We start from the raw sequence: 22,531 nt of genomic DNA on the forward strand, positions 1-22,531 counted from the left end.
GAGAGGAGGGGGGGAGGGGGAGAGGAGGGGGGGAGGGGGAGAGGAGGGGGGGAGGGGAGAGGAGGGGGGGAGGGGGAGAGGAGGGGGGGGGAGGGGGAGAGGAGGGGGGGTGGGGGGTGGAGGAGGTGATAGGATGACAACTCACCTCTTCATCATATGTGTCACTATCAGTATCTGAACATGGTCCAAGTAATTTCTACACAAAGAAAATAAAAAGCAAAATTCAAATACAAAATTACACCACACACAATAAAGAGGATAAAGGAGGAGGGTAATGCAATTGAAAAATGCAAGGCAGGAATGGCGAGAATGCAAGGCAGGAATGGCGAGAATGCAAGGCAGGAATGGCGAGAATGCAAGGCAGGAATGGCGAGAATGGAACGGCAGAATGGGGAGAATGCAAGGCAGGAATGGCGAGAATGGAACGGCAGAATGAGGAGAATGCAAGGCAGGAATGGGGAGAATGCAAGGCAGGAATGGCGAGAATGGAACGGAAGAATGAGGAGAATGCAAGGCAGGAATGGGGAGAATGCAAGGGAAGAATGAGGAGAATGGAAGGCAGATGTTTCAAGGTCCACCAATCTAAAGCATGGATTTCCAAAAACATACCTCTGTTTTGGCATCGTGATGCTGCTCCACATCATCATAGATGTAATCTCGTGAGGTCTAGTGAAGAGGTGAAGATAAAGGTAACTTCATCAGCCTCACGTGAGCATTCTACATCATGACCCCTCCTGTCATTCCACAAAGATTTCCTGATTTTATGAGAACTTTCCAGGTATAGCTAGTTGGAGATCAGGTGGAGTGTCGGAGATTAGGATTGTGGAATGTACATACAAGAGGCAGCAGTGTGATAATGGGCGAGACTGAAGGATGGATGAGGAGAGGGGTTGACGAGGTGGGAGGGTGGCTGGGGTGAGGGGTATATGGGGAGAGGGGTGGGAGGATGGATGGGGAGATGGGGTGGATGGGGAAAGGGGTGGGGGGGGGGGGGGTGGATGGGGAAAGGGGTGGGAGGATGGATGGGGAGATGGGACGTCAGGGTGGATTGGTGTTTGGAGTTATATCTAATCTAATGTAAAATGAACCGTGCCTTTCTCTCCAGGATCCCCCTGATGAGAGCATAATAGTCCGGTTGCCAAATCCAATTTTTTGGCTGAACCTGGAAATTTTATGCAAAGTTTTTTTTTTTATTGATTTTGGTAGCCTAGGGTCTACTCTTTCAGAATCTGCCGGGGTGCACTCCGTGCACCCTTGATGGTTTTGAGAAATTCAAGATGGCGTCCAAGAAAAGTCCGGCAGAAGTATGACTGAACCTGGAAATTTTATGCAAAGTTTTTTTTTTGATTGATTTTGGTAGCCTAGGATCTACTCTTTCAGAATCTGCCGGGTGCACTCTGTGCACCCTTGAGCGTTTTGAGAAATTCAAGATGGCGTCCAAGAAAAGTCCGGCAGAAGTATGACTGAACCTGGAAATTTTATGCAAAGTTTTTTTTTTGATTGATTTTGGTAGCCTAGGATCTACTCTTTCATTGAGAATCTGCCGGGTGCACTCCGTGCACCCTTGAGCGTTTTGAGAAATTCAAGATGGCGTCCAATATGGCTGTCGTTTCAGATAACTCCCTATAACTCCGGTAGTATTTGACCTAGGATGATAATTTTGGTGTCTAACCGTATGTTTTGAGGGGCAAGGTATCCATTGAAACCATTTATTTGACTGGTTGGGGATTGCATCATATAGAAATGCAATATGGCCGCCAATATGGCTGCCATCTATCTATAATTCCAGTAATCTCTGTGTGCATGTGTGTGTGTCTGTGTGTCTGTTGACTGGAAAGAAATTTCCGCAGAACGTTCGAGCATTGAGAATGCTGGCTGAGGAAGTTCTTCGAGGAGTACTTGATTGCAATACACTTGAGTCAAAGGAGGACTTCATGGAGGTCTTGGAGAACATAGCCAAAAGGAGTAAGACTGCCAAACTGTGGGTGGACATGTTAATCAAACCAGTGTTCCTTATGATGAGGTTTGTCCGAGCTGAGCGGGAGGCTGATTGGCTGTTGCATCTTGAGGCATGCAAACAAATGCTTCCCTATTTCTTTGCCGCTGGCCATGTGCATTATGCAAGGTATGGGTTGTGCTACCTAAGGGCAATGGAAGCCCTCCCAGAAGAGGTACTAGTCCGGTTCATGAAAGGGGAGCATGTGATGAGGCACCAGCGCGGGCTATGGAATGGCCTGTGGAGTGATATGTTTATAGAAACTACTTTCATGAGATATGGCCATGCCCCAAATGGCATCATAGGAATAACATTGAAGCCGGATACGCTCAAGGTCTGGGCATTTAGTCTTCATACATGTAGTACTGTGGAGGCTGCTCTGGACGAAATGCTTGGAGACTCTGGAGACCAAGGAAGTGAACATAAGGAAGAAAAGAAGGCACGGATAGAGAATGACAACAAGGACCGAGAAGCCATAAGGAGGAAGCTTCAAAAATGTATCGATCCACTTGATCCCGAGAAACATCCACAGGATCTAGTGAACATTGCAACTGGTCTACATGGAACCCCGGCAGTGAATGTGCAGGACGCTGTGCAGAAAGGATTCGAACAGATGTGCGAATTTGGAGAGAACTTACCTGATGGCTTACATGAAACAATTCACAAGACCGTGACTACCATGGTGGCTACAAAGAAACATGTGAATGTGGGAGGTAGTAAAGTGTACGACATGAATGTCATCTACTCCAGGGTCATAGGCCAACAGTCTAGAAGTGGGCGTGATGTTGACATAAAAGATGTCCTATCCTACGAATTGGCCCCAGTACCAACGTCTATGTTTGACCCCACAGGAGAAATGAGAGCTGCAACATCAAAGTCTTCCTTAAAGCGACAGCTTCTGGTTGAGGTATCTGCTTGGACAACAGCAAGTGAAACTTCAGTAGTTGTGATTGATGGTTCAGCCCTACTCTGGGTGATTCCTTGGCCTGCAGAGGGCACCACTACACACTACGCAAACAACTTGAAACACGCCATTGCCAAGAGACTAAAAGTTGGGGACGTTCACCTAGTGTTCGATCGGTACTACGATTACAGTACTAAGAGTGTCACCAGAAGTGCTAGGGCCACTGGAGTTAGCCGAGTCCACGAGCTGCAGTTGAACACCAAGTTACCACCTCAAGAGACTGTGTTGACGGTGACCGAAAACAAGAAGCAGTTGATAAACCTGATTGTCAAACTTCTGATTGAAGACGAGTCATTCCATGAATACACCCAAAGCCACAAGTTGATAGTGTTTGGTGAGGACGCTGCCCCATTTGAGATCAGCCATGGTGGTGTAGTGATCAGAAGGGCGGACCTTTCAACTAGTCATGAGGAAGCGGACAATATCATTGTCCAACAGGTGCTGCTGTCTGCTCGAAATAATGAAGAGAGTGATATAACTGTGATATCCGATGACACTGACGTTTTCATTCTCTTGCTTCATTATTATCACGCTGGAAGCATGAAAAATCGTATCACCATGGAATCACCAATTAAGGAACGAACAGTCATTGACATTGGAAAAACCGTAGAGAAGCATGTGTCTTTTGTGAATGAACTCCTGCCAGCCCATGCTCTTACTGGGTGTGATACGGTAGCATGCTGCTATGGGGTTGGCAAAGGTACTGCATTGAAGGTTCTGAAAGATGGTCACTCACTGTCACTTTTAGGGGTCATTGATTCTCCCATAGAATCAGTGATTGCGCAGGCAACCACATTCATGTCAGCCTGTTACGGTCAATATTCTATGAGTAAATCAATGTCCGAAACACGCTGGAAGATGTGGGCATCCAAAACGGGTCGGGCCTCCGCGGTACCACCAAAACTTTGTTCCCTTCCTCCTACAAGTGAGGCATTTAAAGAGAATGTAAGAAGGGCCCATCACCAAGCCATTGTGTGGCGTTCACTGGAAGACAGCAATCCACCTGAACTTGATGCAGAAATGTACGGATGGGTAAAACACTCGAAACTGAAAACGCTACAACCAGTCCTCCTTCCCGCAAATGTTGAACTCGCCCCAGAAACTGTCATGCGTATGATCAGATGTGGATGCAAGAGTGACAACCCCTGCAGAACGCTTTCTTGCAGCTGCAAGAAGGCTGGTTTGAAATGTACAATATTCTGTGCTTGTTATGCTGCAGGTTGCAGCCAGACTCTTACTTAGCATTTTAATTCAATTGAACAATGTCACAGATTCTTGTGATGTAATTCATATGCATCTGTTTTAATCACTTAAATGGATTCTTTGTCCACGAAACATATGGATAGACACCAAAATTATCATTCTAGACCAAGTGAATGTATTTGAATAAAAGTGAATACAAGTGAATTTGTTTGTTTTTGTTTGAAATTTGTAATATGGCAGCCATATTGGCGGCCATATTGCATTTCTATATGATGCAATCCCCAACCAGTCAAATAAATGGTTTCAATGGATTCCTTGCCCCTCAAAACATACGGTTAGACACCAAAATTATCATCCTAGGTCAAATACTACCGGAGTTATAGGGAGTTATCTGAAACGACAGCCATCTTGGACGCCATCTTGAATTTCTCAAAACGCTCAAGGGTGCACGGAGTGCACCCGGCAGATTCTCAGTGAAAGAGTAGATCCTAGGCTACCAAAATCAATCAAAAAAAAAACTTTGCATAAAATTTCCAGGTTCAGTCATACTTCTGCCGGACTTTTCTTGGACGCCATCTTGAATTTCTCAAAACGCTCAAGGGTGCACGGAGTGCACCCGGCAGATTCTGAAAGAGTAGATCCTAGGCTACCAAAATCAATCAAAAAAAAAACTTTGCATAAAATTTCCAGGTTCAGTCATACTTCTGCCGGACTATAAAACGACTCCCTCCCTCCCTCCCTCCCTCAACTCACTGGGTCAGGAGCAGGAATTTTTGAGTATGTCCGGGGATCATCTGGATCTTCTTCGCCCAGCTCCTTCTTCTTCCACGCACGAGGGATTCTGAAGAAAACAAAATATAATTAAATACTGCATTAGTTTCATTAACACAAAAAATAAACAATCACGTGATTGCATCCCCACAAAAAAAACACAACCCTCCGTCTCTAGGTCCAATGCACAGACGTCGGTCCCTTCACCGTGGGGTCGTCACATACAGAGAGCCAGTCGGTCCCTTCACCATGGGGTCGTTACATGGAGAGCCCGTCGGTCCCTTCATCTTGGGGTCGTCACATACAGGGAGCCCGTCAGTCCCTTCATCGTGGGGTCGTCACATACACTATAGAGAGCCCGTCAATCCCTTCATCGTGGGGTCGTCACATACACTATACAGAGAGGCGTCAATCCCTTCATCGTGGGGTCGTCACATACACTATACAGCGCCCGTCAGTCCCTTCATCGTGGGGTCGTCACATACACTATACAGAGCCCGTCGGTCCCTTCATCGTGGGGTCGTCACATACAGGGAGCCCGTCAATCCCTTCATCGTGCTCGTGGGGTCGTTACACTTACATACACTACACTATACAGAGAGCCCGTCAGTCCCTTCATCGTGGGGTCGTTACATCGAGAGCCCGTCGGTCCCTTCATCGTGGATCGTCACATACAGAGAGCCTGTCGGTGTTTATAAACGACCAGGAAGGTTAAATACCATCGGAGAGAGATCTCCATCCTGCATCCACGTGTGTACATCCAAGTTTGGTCATTTCGTACGAATAACACATCATCTCACAATCATTCTCATTTCATGTTAACCTTACACGTAAACCTTAAACTCATTTCAAATGATAAATTGCTACTCAACTGAAATAAATGTAAATTTACACGAACGGATTGACTACCTTCTTCTGCCCATTTTTTACACACGTTACAAATGTTTCCGGGTCATTACCCACTTTATTATTATTATTATATTCGTATCTACAAGAAGATTGTAAACTAAATACGAACACAAAGCTTCATAATTATATGTAGTATGCTGAAATAAAAGGAATAAACAGATTAATAAGTCTCAAACTTTCGCTAACTATACCGTCATGGCCCTAATGAGCAGGATATGTAGACGTGTGCAACTCAAGAAGGAAAGAATTAAAACCTGTTCGATCTATCCCATGCGCTACTCTTTACAGAGCGTTGGCACTGCTGAGGCTGTTTATTGGCAAGGGTACTACAAGGTGGTTTGCCATTGCCTTCCTCGCATTGTTTATCCGTGCTCTATCTCTCCTTTTCAATGCTGATCATCAAGCAAGGAAACAGCACGAACCGTTTTTAAAGTAGTTGGTTTGGTATAACTCGACCGAGGATCAAAGCCATACTCAGACAGGAAACTCTCACCATATTTCTCAGTCTTTCAAATTCTTCTTCTTCCATAGCCCCATATGCACCACCGAACTCCGTGTGATAGCATTTTCTGGGGTGCAGCGCAGCTGTGCCGATGAGAACACATCAGACATTGCTCGGGTACATCAGTGTGATGGTCAAAATTCTTAGGGGGAAACACTACAAAAACATAACGCGCGCGTGTGTGTGTGTGTGTGTGTGTGTGTGTGTGTGTGTGTGTGTGTGTGTGTGTGTGTGTGTGTGTGTGTGTGTGTGGAATGGCTCCAAAAACAAACAAGCAGGTCAACATTATCGGGCAATTTACCACAATCAATAAACAATCACATCTGCTTGGTCACATCCCCCTGGGGATGTCACATGCTCCAGCTGTCAGCTGAGCCCAAATACCCAATTTCAAACCAACATACCCAATTTCAAACCTATATACCCAATTTCAAACCTACATATCCAATTTCACAGGCTACTTGCCCTCCACAGCACATATCTGCCTCTACAGCCCCTCCCCCTCCTCCACCCCCACACGGTCTCTCCCGGGTCGCCAAAGTTCCCTCTACCCAATGGTCGCCCACACAGACCCTCCTCCGACGGGTCCCCATTGTTATACACTACCTGCTGCCAGGGACGAGTTACGTCAGGAGGGGCCGCAGTCACCGCACCTCCAGAGATTGAGCCATACCTGCGGACCCACACACCTTCCCCACCCACAAAACCCCAAATGTCACTTCCTCCCTGCTGCCATACAATCTCAATCACCTGCCATACAAGGTACCAGTTACCTACCCTGCCATAGCCCGAGTACACACTAAAGTCACAAACACACAAACAAAACTCAATCCTTCATTCACAACACACATCACATTTTAACCTTTTCCACTTGATCCACTTCCTTGGCTCTCATGGCCACTCCTGCCCACCACTCATACCAATTCCCCGACTCACCTGCATACCCCCAATAGCAAAGCATGGCGAGTCGTGACGGTGAGGAAAGGTACATTTGATACAACAAATCCCATTTCCACTGGGGAACATTAACAGCAGCGCTTCCTGGAGCCAATCTCCTCATTTAACCCATGCCAATCAAACCCAGGGCTCTCTTTCCAAACTGAGAGCCCATCATTCACAGCGGACCGTCTGTGGAGGCCATGCGGCCTTCACCAGGCCTTTTCCAGTCACCCCATAACGTTCCATAGATGCTCCAATAGTCGTCCGGTCAGCTGTGTTCATACCCAGCTTAGAATCTACCGTTTTCATTTGCTGCTGCCCATTTGTCGTCTCCATGCGGATTGATCCGCGTCCATGGACCAGCACAGCACGGAAGGTTTCCACATGCTGGCTGTTCCAGAGCTTCAGGGAGAGGCTGTCAGGCCCATGCTCAGGCAGTCACGTCATCAGGTCTATACTGGCCCTCACCAGGGACATCACCAAAGCATGATCTGCAACACCTACCCCTAGTGGTCCTCATGGTGCACCATGACAGGTGCCCAGAAGGTACCACCTCGGACCCCAGGCGGTCTCGACCCCCTCCAGGGTCCGGTGACCCCACTGGCCCGAGACACTCGCACAGACAGCACCCTGATAAACAAGGGACGCCACACTCCACCAGACTCCCTGTGGGGCCCGAGTCATACCACAACACCTGTGATCGGAACCCACGTCCAAATCCTGATGGTGCAAAGCCAGAGCTACCTGGCACAATCCAATTTCCCAGGGGGGCAATTTCACAGGAGGCCGGCCCCCTTATCCTCACCTGGTCTGAATCCCACAGCCCGAGCGCCAACTCCCACCAAGGCTGCTCCAATTTAAACTCCCTTTTCCATTTTAAATTTCTAGCCTCACCATTACCATCGGGCTTTTCTTCCCCTCCCTGCAGCCGCTGCTGGGCTTGAGCCTCCCGCTCTTCCAACCTTTCTCCATTGTCATGATCCTCCAGCTGCTCATGACTCTCAGCTCCTACATGACATGAACAAACGCATGTATCAACAAATTCAAAATGGGGCTCAAACCGACACAGTCTCACATTGGCCTACTCTTTCTCTCACCACAATTTTTACAATTCAACATTTTTCTTATCCACTGCCATCCGTGGCACGTCGACAACTCTGGGCACTGAGTCGACCTCGACAGGGTCCGTTCCGAACACCCCGGGAACTGACAACTAGCGCAGACTCCAACTCACCCACGGCGAAGGATGTATAGCCTCGCTCCACAGTGCAGACCTGTCTGACATCCAGCTCACTTCCACCAAATTTGGAATTGGGGAACACCCTGTCGGGCCCGGACATGCCGGAAAACCTGTGCCGGGTCCAACTGCGCACCCACGAACGCCATACTACAAACAACTGAGGTTAGCTCGCACACCACGGAGCCTAACCTCTCCCCTTCTGAACCCTCTACCTTGCTTGTCACATGGACGATCTCTTTCCACCGGAGCAAAGCGACATCCACCCAGGCACGATGTTCTTCCAAGCCATTACCCAACAAACATTTTCCTACCTGTGCCCCCAATCTGTCCTCCAGTCCTCACAACCTGTGGCCCAATTTACCCTCCATTTTCCTCCTCTCCGGGCCATCAATCAGTACTCCCAATTCATTCTTTATTTCGTCCATTTATTTTCAATCTTCATGCCCAAATCACATTTCATTTCATTGCTTATTTGTTCAATTTGGTCATCCATTTTCTTTTCAAACCTCAATAAAAAAAATCGTGTACCCATATTCTCATTCCTATCTCTCTTCATTTGTTCTTCTTTTTTTTAATCTATTTGTTCCATCACTAGTTGAAGCGTCACACCGGCTCCAATACTGTGGGAAAGGGAGCACAGCTCATGCAAGGAATGGGGAAAGTTCTTTTCCTAACCTCCTCAATAATCCTCATCATTGGGTCACTTCGTTCCTCGCTACTTTATTGGGCTGCTAACTCCTGCATGTCCGCCATTATGTACAGTGGCTTTCTTCCCACTGGAGCTGAAACAACTTGAAAAAATTGCATTTTTAAATTTTCAGCGAGATCGCTCAACTCCCATGCGCTCTCCCAACTCTCCCAACATTGATGAAGACCACAAAAAGCACAGAGCCCAGAACACTGCCTTGGGGAACTCCAGCCTGAACAGGAAGGGGAGATGAGAGAAATCCATTCAGGGCCACACGTTGACTACGACCAGAGAGGAAGTCCGCAAGCCATGCGTGGAGATTTCCATGGATACCATAGGAGGAGAGTTTGGTGAGCAGAGCTGGGTGCTAGCCCGTATCGGAGGCATGTGATATGTCAAGGGAGACAACTCTGATTTCCTGTTTGGCATTGAGGACCTCCATCCATTGTTGAGACAGCAGAAGCAGCATGTCCAGAGTAGAATGACCTGGTCTGAATCCAAATTGATGATCGGAGATCAAGCCATTGGAGAAGAGGAAGGATTTGATATCTGAAGCAATGATGGATTCCATGACTTTGCTGATTATTGGGAGCAGGCTGATTGGTCTGTAGTTGCAAGGATCTGTTTTTGCACCTTTTTTGTGTTAAGCGGTTGTCTGGTGGGTTCAACAATCCCACTCCTGACACCAATTTTTGTGGTTGTCCAGTGGGTTCAACAGTCCCACTCCTGACACCAATTTTTGTGGTGTCCAGTGGGTTCAACAATCCCACTCCTGACACCAATTGTCGTGTTCAGGGCGATTAACACCGCCGCTGAACAGATGGTCTGAACAGGCTTTACCTCCCTCAGAATGTTCAATTCATGGTGGTCTCACACTTGCACAGAACTGAGGAGAAACACGAGAACCTTATCTCTTAAAACCAAACGGGTTTATTTCCTGAACACAAACATTACACAAATCAGGGATGATTAAATCTGATGGTGGCAAATTCAATGGCGGGATGGGGGAAGGGAAAAATGGGGAATGCAATTAATAAATAATCAATTATACACAGTGAACTGTAACATTTATGGCTCCACACACGACTCAATCAGACGGGAAAGGGACAAATGGGCCCAAGCTTCTCTTGTATTTTTTTTAAACAGTACAGTGAAACCCCTCATCGGCTCATCCTCATTTCCTCATCGTTACATTTAATCCCAGAAGCTGATGTTGCTTTCTGGGCCGGAAACAAAACATTTACCGCTGTTAATGTTACAGTTTCAAACTTTACAGAAAATAGTTATTAACCAGAAATGTGCCAAAGAAAAAAGTTTGTATCCTCTTTGTCCAAAAATTATAAATTAACCATCTTCTCACGTATTGTTTTGCCAATCTTAGGGAGCAATAATGTTCAACAGCCGAGGGTGCGAATTGACTCGATCGGTCCAAACATCCTGCTATCTCCTTTATTATCTATCATCCGGCTAAGTAAAAGTGACCATTTGTTTTTCTCGGTAAAATATTCAGGTAAATGACGGATAAATAATAATTTTGGTCTTGTGTGCATTTTATTATATACTGTTTGAGGCCGTTTGTCTGGAGCAATCATGGCACTTTGGACAATTGGACCGCACTGTATGTTCCGTACTCTGCAAGGTGCACCAACTTCAACTTGTATAATAGATTTGTTAATACTTTATTTATTTACTTTTCAACACCTGTACTGTGAGCTAAAAAGGTGCTGCTGTGATTTTGCTTTATTTATGAGCTCATTGCCACTCGAATTTAGGATCTTCCTTAAATAAAGTTCCTTAAAAAGTTATAAAAGAGAGAAAGGGTGGGGGTGAGGGCCCCGACCCCCCTGGGTGTGAGTGAGGAGCAACCCTGAACAGGTGGTGAGATGATGAGATGATGTAATGGGCAGGATGATGAATTTATTGGTAGGACGATGACGCTCTGAGCTGGGGTCTCATAAGTCTGTGCAGTGTCAATTGCAATCAACCTTAATAAATTATCTCTTTTAAGCCTTCTCAAGAATTTAAAATCAACCCAAAAAATAACAATTCACCGATGGTTCAAATTTGGGAATAATTGAAAAGATGATGCCAATAAAAACAACAACAAACATGCAAGGATCCCAATGAATCTCAATCAATGCTCTTTCTACATTTTTATTTAACTTCATCTGAACTCTGTTTGTCCCGTTTCAAATCTTGGAATCGTTCGTTTTCTCAGTTCCATAGGTCCTAGAGAGATGAAATTTGTCCCACGGTCCTTTTCTGGTACATTTTCATCTATCAACAGTAAAAATAAAAAAAGGTTTAAAACTTTTTCTTTTTTTTTAATTACTTGAATTTTTTAAAATAAAATTGCAAATTTTTTTACATTTTAAAATAAAAATAACAAAAAAGTCTAAGTTTTTACTTTTATTTAAGACACATTTGACTCGTCTTTAGCTTTTGCGATGGCGCGCCGTCCGTCCGTCAGTCCGTAAACACTTGAAACTTCCACGAAACCGCTGATGGGATTGTGACCAAACTTGGCACAAATGATATTTGTTGTGTTGTGACTGAAGTTTGTTCACGGCATTAAAAAAATATAAACCGGGGTCTAAGGGAGTCTACCAGGGAGGAGTGTGGGGGCGGGGGTAAAAGTGGATCCAGGTTTGACCCCCCAAAATAGGAATTTGCTTTTTCCTCTGAAACCACACACACTATTTCAATGAAACTTAACCACAACCTTCATCACCCGTGATGTACCAAAGTTTGTTCACGGCATTAAAAAAAAAATCTGCCCCTTTGAGGGACTAAGAGGGGGTCAAAGCGAGTCCAGGTTTGACCCCCCAAAATAGGTATTTGCTTTCTTCTCAGAAACTACACATGCAATTCTGATGAAACTTCACCACAACCTTCATCACATGTGATGCACCAATGTTTGTTCACAGCATTAGAAAGATCGGGGTCTAAGGCAGTCTATGGGTGGGGAAGGGGGTGGGAGAAGGAGGTTTCCCCCCCCCCCCAAAATAAGTATTTTTTTGTTTGTTTAAAGTCTTATGATTATGTTAGTATGATTCTCAATGCTGCCCTTTTTATTCTATTAACCATTCAAATTGGTTTAAACACCGTGATACTGCTTAAAATACCTTTAGTCGATGTACTATACTGCTTTATTCTACCAGGTGAGCACCCAGGGGTATTGCCCCTATTTTTAGCTCACCTGGAACGAAGTTCATTTATGGTTGTGGATGATGAGGATAAACGAATTACATAAATAAACCAATTACTCAAACTAACTACACAAACTACCCACACAAATAAACGAAGAATTCGATAATGGGAGTGAGTGAAGGCGAAGAGCTGGATAAGGCGACACACACACCAAATGTTGAGTAAACTATGCACACTCGGTGGTGTAATGTAAAGGTTTGAGCGTCCACTCTGAGTCTGGGAGGTTGAGGTTCAAATCCCATCCGGGTCATACCAAAGATTTAAAAAATGGTGCGTTCTGCTTCCACGCCTGAACACTTGATGCTCAACATTTAAAAGAACGGAGCACAAACACACAACCATAGGTTGGCAACCACAGACAGGAGGAAATTTATCTTCCATTCCCCTCCCCCCTTAAGTGCAGAGCCAGCATGACGTCATAAAGATGGCATCACCAGTACCCAGAGTGCCCCAGGAAGTTCACCTTCCACAAGCTCTGAAGTCTTGCGTTGTCTCATACGTTTGTCTGAGGTCTTGTGTTGTCTCGTACGTTTGCCTGAAGTCCACCTTGTCTCGTGTGTTTGTCTGCATGTATGTGCACAATTTGTTGAAATTTCTCCACAAGTCCTAATCCCTGTCAAAACAAAAAAACTTCACAAACATATTCATTGTTTTTATTTTTTAGAGTCTTTCAACATCCTGAACAATTGGGGTTCAGCAAGGGTTGACCTATGTGGACTTTCAATGGGAACATTTTCACTCATGATGGTTGAATGCCAAGTACAGTACCATCCGAAACTCTGATGTCTCTCAACTGCAGTTCCTTGTTTGAAAACAGACATCACCAATTCATTCACTCACTCACTCTCTTCCTCCACATCCTCATATTCTCCTCTCTCTGCCTCCTCCACACCCTCATACTCCCCTCTCTCTGCCTCCTCCAAAAGCTCATATTCCCCTCTCTCTGCCTCCTCCACACCCTCATATTCCCCTCTCTCTGCCTCCTCCACATGCTCATAATTCCCCTCTCTCTGCCTCCTCCACACCCTCATATTCCCCTCTCTCTGCCTCCACACCCTCATATTCTCCTCTCTCTGCCTCCACACCCTCATATTCCCCTCTCTCTGCCTCCACACCCTCATATTCCCCTCTCTCTGCCTCCTACACACGCTCATATTCCCTTTTCTCTGCCTCCTCCACATCTTCATATTCCTCTCTCTCTGCCTCCTCCACACGCTCATATTCCCCTCTCTCTGCCTCCTCCACACGCTCATATTCCCCTCTCTCTGCCTCCTCCACACGCTCATATTCCCCACTCTCTGCCTCCTCCACACGCTCATATTCCCCTCTCTCTGCCTCCTCCACACGCTCATATTCTTCTCTCTGCCTCCTCCACACCCTCATATTCTTCTCTCTGCCTCCTCCACACCCTCATATTCCCCTATCTCTGCCTCTTCCACACCCTCATACTCCCCTCTCTCTGCCTCCTCCAAAAGCTCATATTCCCCTCTCTCTGCCTCCTCCACACCCTCATATTCCCCTCTCTCTGCCTCCTCCACACACTCATAATTCCCCTCTCTCTGCCTCCTCCACACCCTCATATTCCCCTTTCTCTGCCTCCTCCACACCCTCATATTCCCCTCTCTCTGCCTCCACACCCTCATATTCCCCTCTCTCTGCCTCCTACACACGCTCATATCCCCTTTTCTCTGCCTCCTCCACACCCTCATATTCCCCTCTCTCTGCCTCCTCCACACGCTCATATTCCCCTCTCTCTGCCTCCTCCACACCCTCATATTCTTCTCTCTGCCTCCTCCACACCCTCATATTCTTCTCTCTGCCTCCTCCACACCCTCATATTCTTCTCTCTGCCTCCTCCACACCCTCATATTCCTATCTCTGCCTCCTCCACACCCTCATATTCCTATCTCTGCCTCCTCCACACCCTCATATTCCTATCTCTGCCTCCTCCACACCCCTCTCCCTCCCTCCACACTCTCACACTCTTCCCCCCATATCCTCACATTCTATCCCCTCTCCCTACCCCCACAACCTCACACTCTTCCACACATCCTCACATTCTACTTTCTCTTCTTCTCCCCACACCCTGACATTCCGCCATCCCCCCTCCATACACTTTATATTACTCCCTCTCCTCATCCCCCATGCTGCACAAGTACATCATTCATGTCTAGCCTCAGGCCACCCTACACCCTCCCTCCTCCCAAGCATTTAAGTCCCATCACTGCCTCCATCACTACTTTGCTTTCTTCTTATTTTATGATCATGGTGTTTCTTCATGTAAATGTTAGGAACGGTGTAGCCTTCTGGAAATGTGTCCAACCCAACCTTTTTCAAAATCTCTTTGAGCTCTTCTTCAAAACGCTTCTGTATGGTTGGGAGGAGAGAAGAGGAGAAAGATGGAAGAGTTAGTTATCGGGTCCAGGTAACCATAAATCCATGGTCATGCATTCCATTTCCATCTCCATTGAAGTTATTTATCTGAAATGCAAACAATCATGGCCTCCACACCTGTGTTACGTCACTGTGCACCACTTTCCATTTCAACATTCTACCGGAAGCCCTTTGTCTATTGTCCAGGATTATGTCACTCAACACTTCAAATAATCATCTTTCCTCGGTATCAATCAGTCACAAAATGGACCCCGAGAAGGTTCTGCTCTGACGAGCTGTGGGGTTTAAGACTCCGATGGGATTCGTTTCCTCAACCCCAGAGCAGTTTTACCTTCATGTCGTTAACGGTTAAAGTTACGATGGGCATGATGCGGTCACCAAGGATAAACGAATCCATAGAAAGGTCCTTTACCTGTTTGCGCACACGAACAAAGTGGTCACGCTTTCGCCGCTGAAACTTGGTCCTCTTGAGCCAGCGCTTGTACTGATGGTGCTTCATCTTCCTGCGTCTGATTTTCAGCACATTCCTGGCCTGGATCTCGTCGGGCCTTTGGAGATTCCCATTGGGCTGAAGTGCTGTCAGGACGAGGCAGGCCTCTTGGGATGACTGCAGCCCCAAATCCCATATACCCAAGCATGTACACATCCACCGCTGTTTTGATTCAAACCCCTCAAGAAGTTCTCCAATGGAGACTCCAAACTTATTGAGCTGCTCTGTGTCCATGACTCCAGGTATTCCGCATTTCTCTCCCACTCCATTTTCCCATCTCTTCAACCACCTTTCGTCGCTGCCTTTGAACCGCCATAGTTTCTCTCCTACCTCGGCTCCAATTCCGTGCACCTGCTTTCCCAAGGTCCCTCCCAACAACCCGTGGTGTCCTCCATACCCGGTTCCCGGATGTTCCACGTTCGCCGCATAACAAGCCCTCCAAACCCAAGGAGTCGCCAGACTCCGAGCTCGCGATACCCCTTCCTGTTTCGCCCACAAACTTCTGTTTTCAGCAAACTTCTCTCCCACGGAAAGGAATCTCCCGGTTGCTGAATGGGGATGAAATGAAGGTTTGGTAAAAGGGGGAAAATATTAGCGATCTCATAGTTGGACAATGTTCCACTTAGATATTGCGTGAACAAAGGCACATTCCATTCAAAACAGCAAATACAATTGTACAAACACTTACAAGGCTGGGTCGGCCTACTTAGCATTGCCATGTGAGCGTACTTCTTCTTCGGTATGCATAACGAACAAGGTGGCAGGGTGGCATCTGCTGTGCCCCCCAGTCGGTTAGAGCAGGAATTTGTAATTTGTTTCAGGGTGCCGGTGATAACTCACCTACTCTTCGCGGGATCCTTCACGTCGACTGACTAATACCGGTAGACGGGACACCCTTTCAACGTCCATCCGAGGGACGGCACACATGTTGATGAATCACCTGCCTGTGAAACCCCAAGATGACAGTTAATAGCAGGGTCAGGATTCGAACCCATGCTGGACAGCCAACAGGTGAATGTGCATACCTATAACCTAGGCCATCCTGCAAACCCCCCACCACCATGGGAACCAATGGCTCATGATGTTGGGATTCCAGGTTCAATTCCCATCTACTAGGTGTATCCTACTGGAACTGTATGTACTGTATCTACTGTACTGTATCCTACTGGTGTATCCTACTATTCTGGAACATCTACTAGGTATTTATCCATTATATAGTGATATATTTGAATTTTGTGCTAAAGTACACCAAGTGATATTTACTAATATACTAAAGTACATCGTTGTGTATCAGTGTGCGCTAAAACTTCTCACTAAGCCCGAGATAAATCATTTTGAAAAGCACATTTACATGTGGGAAGGAAAGGAAGAGGAAGAGGAGTTGAGGCAGGGAAGTTAGCGAGGATAAAGGAGGGACTGTGGTACCTGTCAGATTGAGTGTTGAGATTCGAAGGATGATCCTGTGCAAGGCCATTTCCCTCCAGCATCAGAGACCAATAAAATGAATGCGTTTTCTGCAAAATGAAAACACTTTCTTTATTGAGACAATCCTGCATGTTGTCCCAGGATTATAAAATCGATCTGAAGAAACTGCAGCCACGGACAACACAGCATTGCGACGAGACAGAGGACAATATGGTAGGACAGGAACAAAACGGAATCCGAGGGTGATAGACCCTGTGTGGGGGGACCCAGCACGCTGAGGACCCTGGATCTGGGGAATGTGCAGCGGGACTAGGATGAGCATGTTAATCCAGAATTGTGGAAAGGAAAACAGCCGAGGTATAACGTTATAGAAATGCCTCGAATGAACCAGCTTTCTTCAAAACGAGGTACCTTATGTGTTTTGTGCCACAGTGGCTCATTTAGGGTTTTAGGCTATACTTTAACAACTTGTATGCAAGAGACAAGTTTAGGTTCTAATTGTATTTGTATTTAATTTTCACATTTGTGCAATCATTTTGTTACTTGCCTCTGTCTCATTTTGTTACCGCCCCCATCTTCCTCTTGACTATTTATTTTAGTAAATGATTCCTCGTTGATCAGACCCCTTCTCATTCATCAGTTTCTAATCGATTAACACACAAAGTATTCGTTAATTCACTTACATACTTTGTTGGAATAATTACTCGACATACCTTCTTGTGCCTTTGGGTGTACAGCTGTTCTGACATGAGTTTTTTTAAATATCTTAATAGGTGACTCTTGCTTTCTGTTTCTACCTTGCAGAACCCGAAACTTGTCCGATTGACTCAGTCCCGCCATCTTCTTAAAGCCATTGGTGTAGAGTCCTTCGTCTTTGGCATTTATTATGATTCGTTCTCCGTCCCAGTTGAGCTGACCTCTTCTTAGCCATTCCAGTGATCCTTCTTTGTCTACTCCCATTCTGTCCAATTCGTTTTTATATATATATCCCTGCTATTTTGTCTTTCTCCCAGTTGTTAGTATATATCTGCTGGTATTTCATCTTGTATTTTTATTTTGTCTTTTTTGCAATCGTTGGGGCTGTATTTGTTGCCGTTTCCGTTTGGTGTGTGACATCTTCCATTCACACCTGTTTTTGGAAGTTTTTGCAAGGTGAGTGAGAGATACCTTTTCTGGCTTGCTGTGTTCATGTTTGTACACAAATTGTATTCAGTCGTCTGAGATTTTCAAGTAATCTGCCAATCATACAGTCGTTGCTCTGTGCACTTGATTGAGTTACATCAGGCCACCACCTCCTTCTTCCCTCGACAGGTACATTCTTGGGATGCACTGATTTTTGAAGGACATTTTGTGCATAGTGAGGAGTTTCCTTGTTTTATATCTAGTTTTTTGATATCCGATTGTGGTCAGTTTACTATTCCTCAGCTGTACTGGAACACTGGTAGTGCAAGTTGGTTTATGGCTTTGATTTTGTTTCTTGGGGTGACATATGTTTTCAGGATTAGCCTCGTTCTACACAGGTATTCTTTGGTAATTGTTTTGTGAATTTTTTAATGATAAATATGGTGGTCCTCTTCCGACTCCAAGGTATTTGTAAGATGCTTCGTTGTCTATCTCCTGTATTGTTGTATCTTGGTCAATTTTTATCTCACCTGGAACAAATTCCCGGAGAGCTTATGCAATGGCGCGTCGTCCGTCCGTCAGTCCATAAACACTTGCAAGTTCTTCTCCGAAACCAATGAAGGGATCGTGACCAAACTTGGCACAAGTTATACTTGTTGTGTTGTGACTAAAGTTTGTTCACGGCATTAACAAAAACAAAAAATAATAATAATTATAATAAAATCGGGGTATAAGGGGGTTTACAGGGGGTCAAAGTGGATCCATGTTTGACCCCCCAAAAGAGGGATTTGCTTTTTCCTCAGAAACTACACACACTATTTCGATGAAACTTGACCACAACCTTCATCACCCGTGAAGTACCAATGTTTGTTCACCACACTAAGAAAATCGAAGTCCAAGGGTGTCTACAGGGGGTCAAATTGAGTCCAGGTTTGACCCCCCCCCCCCCCCCCCCCAAAAAATAGGCATTTGCTTTTTTCTCAGAAACTACACGCAATTATGACGAAACTTCACCACAACCTTCACCAGCCATGATGCACCAAAGTTTGTTCACGGCATTAAATAAAATGAAAATTGGGGTCAAAGGTAGTCTATGGGGATGGGGCTGGGGGGGGGGGGGGGAAGGGGTTGCCCCACAAATAGGTGTTTTCTTCTATTTTGTTTGTTTATAGTCTTATGATTACATTAGTATGATTGTACATGCTGTCCTGTCTTCCAGCAACCATTGAAATTGGTTAAAAAACACCGTGATACTGTTTGAAATACCTTTAGTCGGTGTAGTATACTGCTTTATTCTACCAGGTGAGCGTCCAGGGGTATTGCCCCTATGTTGTACACCGCTCCTTTCCTATGCCATCTCCAGGCGCTGCATAATGTCATTGCCGGGCACCGAAGAGGGCTCGGCAATGACGCACGCTGAAAGGGAGTACTCAGTTTTGACTCTGGTTGTTTGTTTTCTTTCTTGTTTGTTTGTTTGTTTGTTTGTCCAGGTGATATCTCAACCATCCTTTGAGCTAGGAAGCTGACATTTAGGCACAATAGTGAGCAAGTCCTTTGTCAAAAACTGTATTTTTTGTTTTTTTGATTAATCAATTTATTGACGAGTTACTTAATTATTATCGATTAATTAAGGACTTATATATTTCCTTTCTCATCTGGGCAATATCTCAGGCACCTTTTGAGCGAGGAAGCTGATATTTGAACATGACAATGACCAAGTGATTTGGCTGTCAAGGCTATTTTTGACTTATTGATTGATCAATTAATCGATTAATTGTTTAATTATTCGATTAATGACGAAATAAATTTTAAAAAAGTAAGTTACAGATTCGGATGATATGGTGGTGGTTTATGTGTTCTATTAGCCAATTGATTAACTTTTTATTTTTAAAAAAGATTATTATTTATTTATTTTCATTATTAATTATTTATTTATTTTATTTCTCATCTCGGCAATATCTCAGGCACCTTTTGAGCTAGGAAGCTAATATTTGGACATGACAGTGACCAGGTGATGTGGCTATAAAGGATATTTTTGATTTATTGATTGATCAATTAATCGATTAATTATTTATTGATTAATCAATTTGTTATTTAATTTTTTTATTAATGACTTATTTAATTACATTTCTAAAAGTTACATCTCCGGATGAAGCACGAGTGGTTTAGTTATGCTATTAGCCAATTGATTAAGAAAATATTTTATAATAATCTTTAAGTGATTTTAATTATGCAATTAATTAATCAATCAATTATTGTACACCTCTCCCTCCAAATACAGTCTTTATGAGCTGCACTGCGGTATTGCCGGGCGCCTCGCACTGGAGGATATTTAATTATTTGGCATGGGGGCGGTGTACTTTGAATGTATCTGTACTTGTTAGTATTACTAATTACAATTAGGCACAATCCTGGATGAGTCGCCACTCTGACACAGGATACTCCAATGGCTCATTCATCTCAGTAAGCTGGTACTCAGTTGTTGATACTCATGCATGAAGTAATACTCATTTTCCCGACCTCAGAAGGATGAGCAAGTACAGAAGAATAAATTAATTCAAATTGAGCACTCCTGCACTGTACTCGATGGAACATTGTGCTAGATATCACACTGTACTCGACATCACACTCATAATATCGACTCATGTACTCGATATCACACGCATGTACTCGATATCACACACATGTACTCGATGTCACACTCATGTACTCGATGTCACACTCATGTACTCGATAGCACACTCATATACTCGATAGCACACTCATATACTCGATAGCACACTCATGTACTCGATAGCACACTCATGTACTCGATATCACACTCATGTACTCGATATCACACTCATGTACTCGATAGCACACTCATGTACTCGATATCACACTCATGTACTCGATATCACACTCATGTACTCGATATCACACTCATGTACTCGATATCACACTCATGTACTCGATATCACACTCATGTACTCGATATCACACTCATGTACTCGATATCACACTCATGTACTCGATATCACACTCATGTACTCGATATCACACTCATGTACTCGATATCACACTCATGTACTCGATATCACACTCATGTACTCGATATCACACTCATGTACTCGATATCACACTCATGTACTCGATATCACACTCATGTACTCGATATCACACTCATGTACTCGATATCACCCTCATGTACTCGATATCACCCTCATGTACTCGATATCACACGCATATACTCCATATCACACTGTACTCGACATCGCACTCATGTACTCGATAGCACACTATAGCCGTAGGCCTACTCTAGATCGCACTGTAGGCCTACTCTATAATCTATATCACACTGTACTCGATAGCACACGCATGTACTCGATAGCACACTCATGTACTCGATAGCACACTCATGAGTCATGTACTCGATATCACACGCATGTACTCTAAATCACACTGGAGGCCTACTCTATATCACACGGTACTCGATAGCACACGCATGTACTCGATATCACACTGTACTCGATAGCACACGCATGTACTCGATATCACACGCATGTACTCGATAGCACACTCATGTACTCTATATCACACTGTACTCGATAGCACACGCATGTACTCGATATCACACTGAAGTCGATATCACACGCATGTACAAAACAGCACACTCATGTACTCGATATCACACGCATGTACTCTATATCACATTGTGATTGTACTCGATAGCACACGCATGTACTCGATATCACACGCATGTACAAAACAGCACACTCATGTACTCGATATCACACGCATGTACTCTACATCACATTGTGATTGTACTCGATAGCACACGCATGTACTCGATATCACACGCATGTACAAAACAGCACACTCATGTACTCGATATCACACGCATGTACAAAACAGCACACTCATGTACTCGATATCACACGCATGTACTCTATATCACATTGTGATTGTACTCGATAGCACACGCATGTACTCGATATCACACTGAAGTCGATATCACACGCATGTACTCGACAGCACACGCATGTACTCGACAGCACACGCATGTACTCGACAGCACACGCATGTACTCGACAGCACACGCATGTACTCGACAGCACACGCATGTACTCGATTACGATATCACACTGTACTCAATATCGCACCATCGTCAGTAGCGAACTGTACTGTGACCTGTCTGTACATCACTCACCTTCAATTAAGAACAGTAAAACCACTCAAATGGGATATTTATGTAAACATGTAACAAATTCACTTTTCTTCGGCAAAGAATAAAAATTAAACATTTATTTTAAGGAGAATTTCCAACAAAAACCATGAATGAATTTCCGATTCACATTCAAATTCACCTCACCCCGTCACAAGCTTGTAGTTGTACAGTGGGCTGTGGGAACAACCAGCTTGTTGTCAAATCAACAAGCTTTGTGGTTATTCAATTACAATAAATGAAATAGATCTATCCACAAGAATAGGTCTTCACACCGACATTAAAAATAACAGCTGTTGTTCATTCCCTGTTGGTTCTATGTGAGGGAGAGAAGGACCATCCGAGCTAACATTACCTTCAGAGAGCGCCCAAAACGTGACGTCACATCTATACCAAGCACGCATGACGCGACCATGACAAACCAAACACGCATGCCGCGACCACGACAAACCAAACACGCATGCCGCGACAATG

The 22,531-nt window shown here is 44.8% G+C and overlaps 2 protein-coding genes across 3 annotated transcripts in view; both read right to left on the reverse strand.

The window, feature by feature from the left end:
• Positions 1-5,899, reverse strand: part of UTP3 (UTP3 small subunit processome component) — a gene marked incomplete in the record, with an annotated part of 39,695 nt that extends 33,796 nt beyond the window's left edge. The window contains 4 exon segments of the mRNA XM_078771570.1: positions 146-196; positions 610-666; positions 4,917-5,004; positions 5,844-5,899. Of these exon segments, the coding sequence (XP_078627696.1) occupies positions 146-196; positions 610-666; positions 4,917-5,004; positions 5,844-5,857 (210 nt within the window).
• Positions 5,900-10,126: 4,227 nt separating this feature from the next.
• AURKAIP1 (aurora kinase A interacting protein 1) lies at positions 10,127-22,259 on the reverse strand. Of its 2 annotated transcripts, none has more exons than XM_068107342.2 (5): positions 22,205-22,259; positions 16,732-16,820; positions 15,229-15,854; positions 14,751-14,789; positions 10,127-13,035 (listed from the first exon to the last, which is right to left on the reverse strand). In XM_068107342.2, the coding sequence occupies exons 2-5, from the start codon at positions 16,778-16,780 to the stop codon at positions 12,916-12,918; spliced, it is 834 nt and encodes a 277-aa protein (XP_067963443.2). In that variant the 5' UTR covers positions 16,781-16,820; positions 22,205-22,259; the 3' UTR covers positions 10,127-12,915. The 2 variants fall into 2 exon arrangements, with proteins under 2 accessions (XP_067963443.2, XP_067963444.2); XM_068107343.2 differs by having other exon boundaries at positions 10,127-12,986; positions 22,205-22,234.
• Between the last annotated feature and the right edge of the window lie 272 nt (positions 22,260-22,531).

Source organism: Myxine glutinosa, chromosome 2, assembly GCF_964187855.1.
Source record: "Myxine glutinosa chromosome 2, kmMyxGlut1.1, whole genome shotgun sequence".
NCBI lineage: Eukaryota > Metazoa > Chordata > Myxini > Myxiniformes > Myxinidae > Myxine > Myxine glutinosa.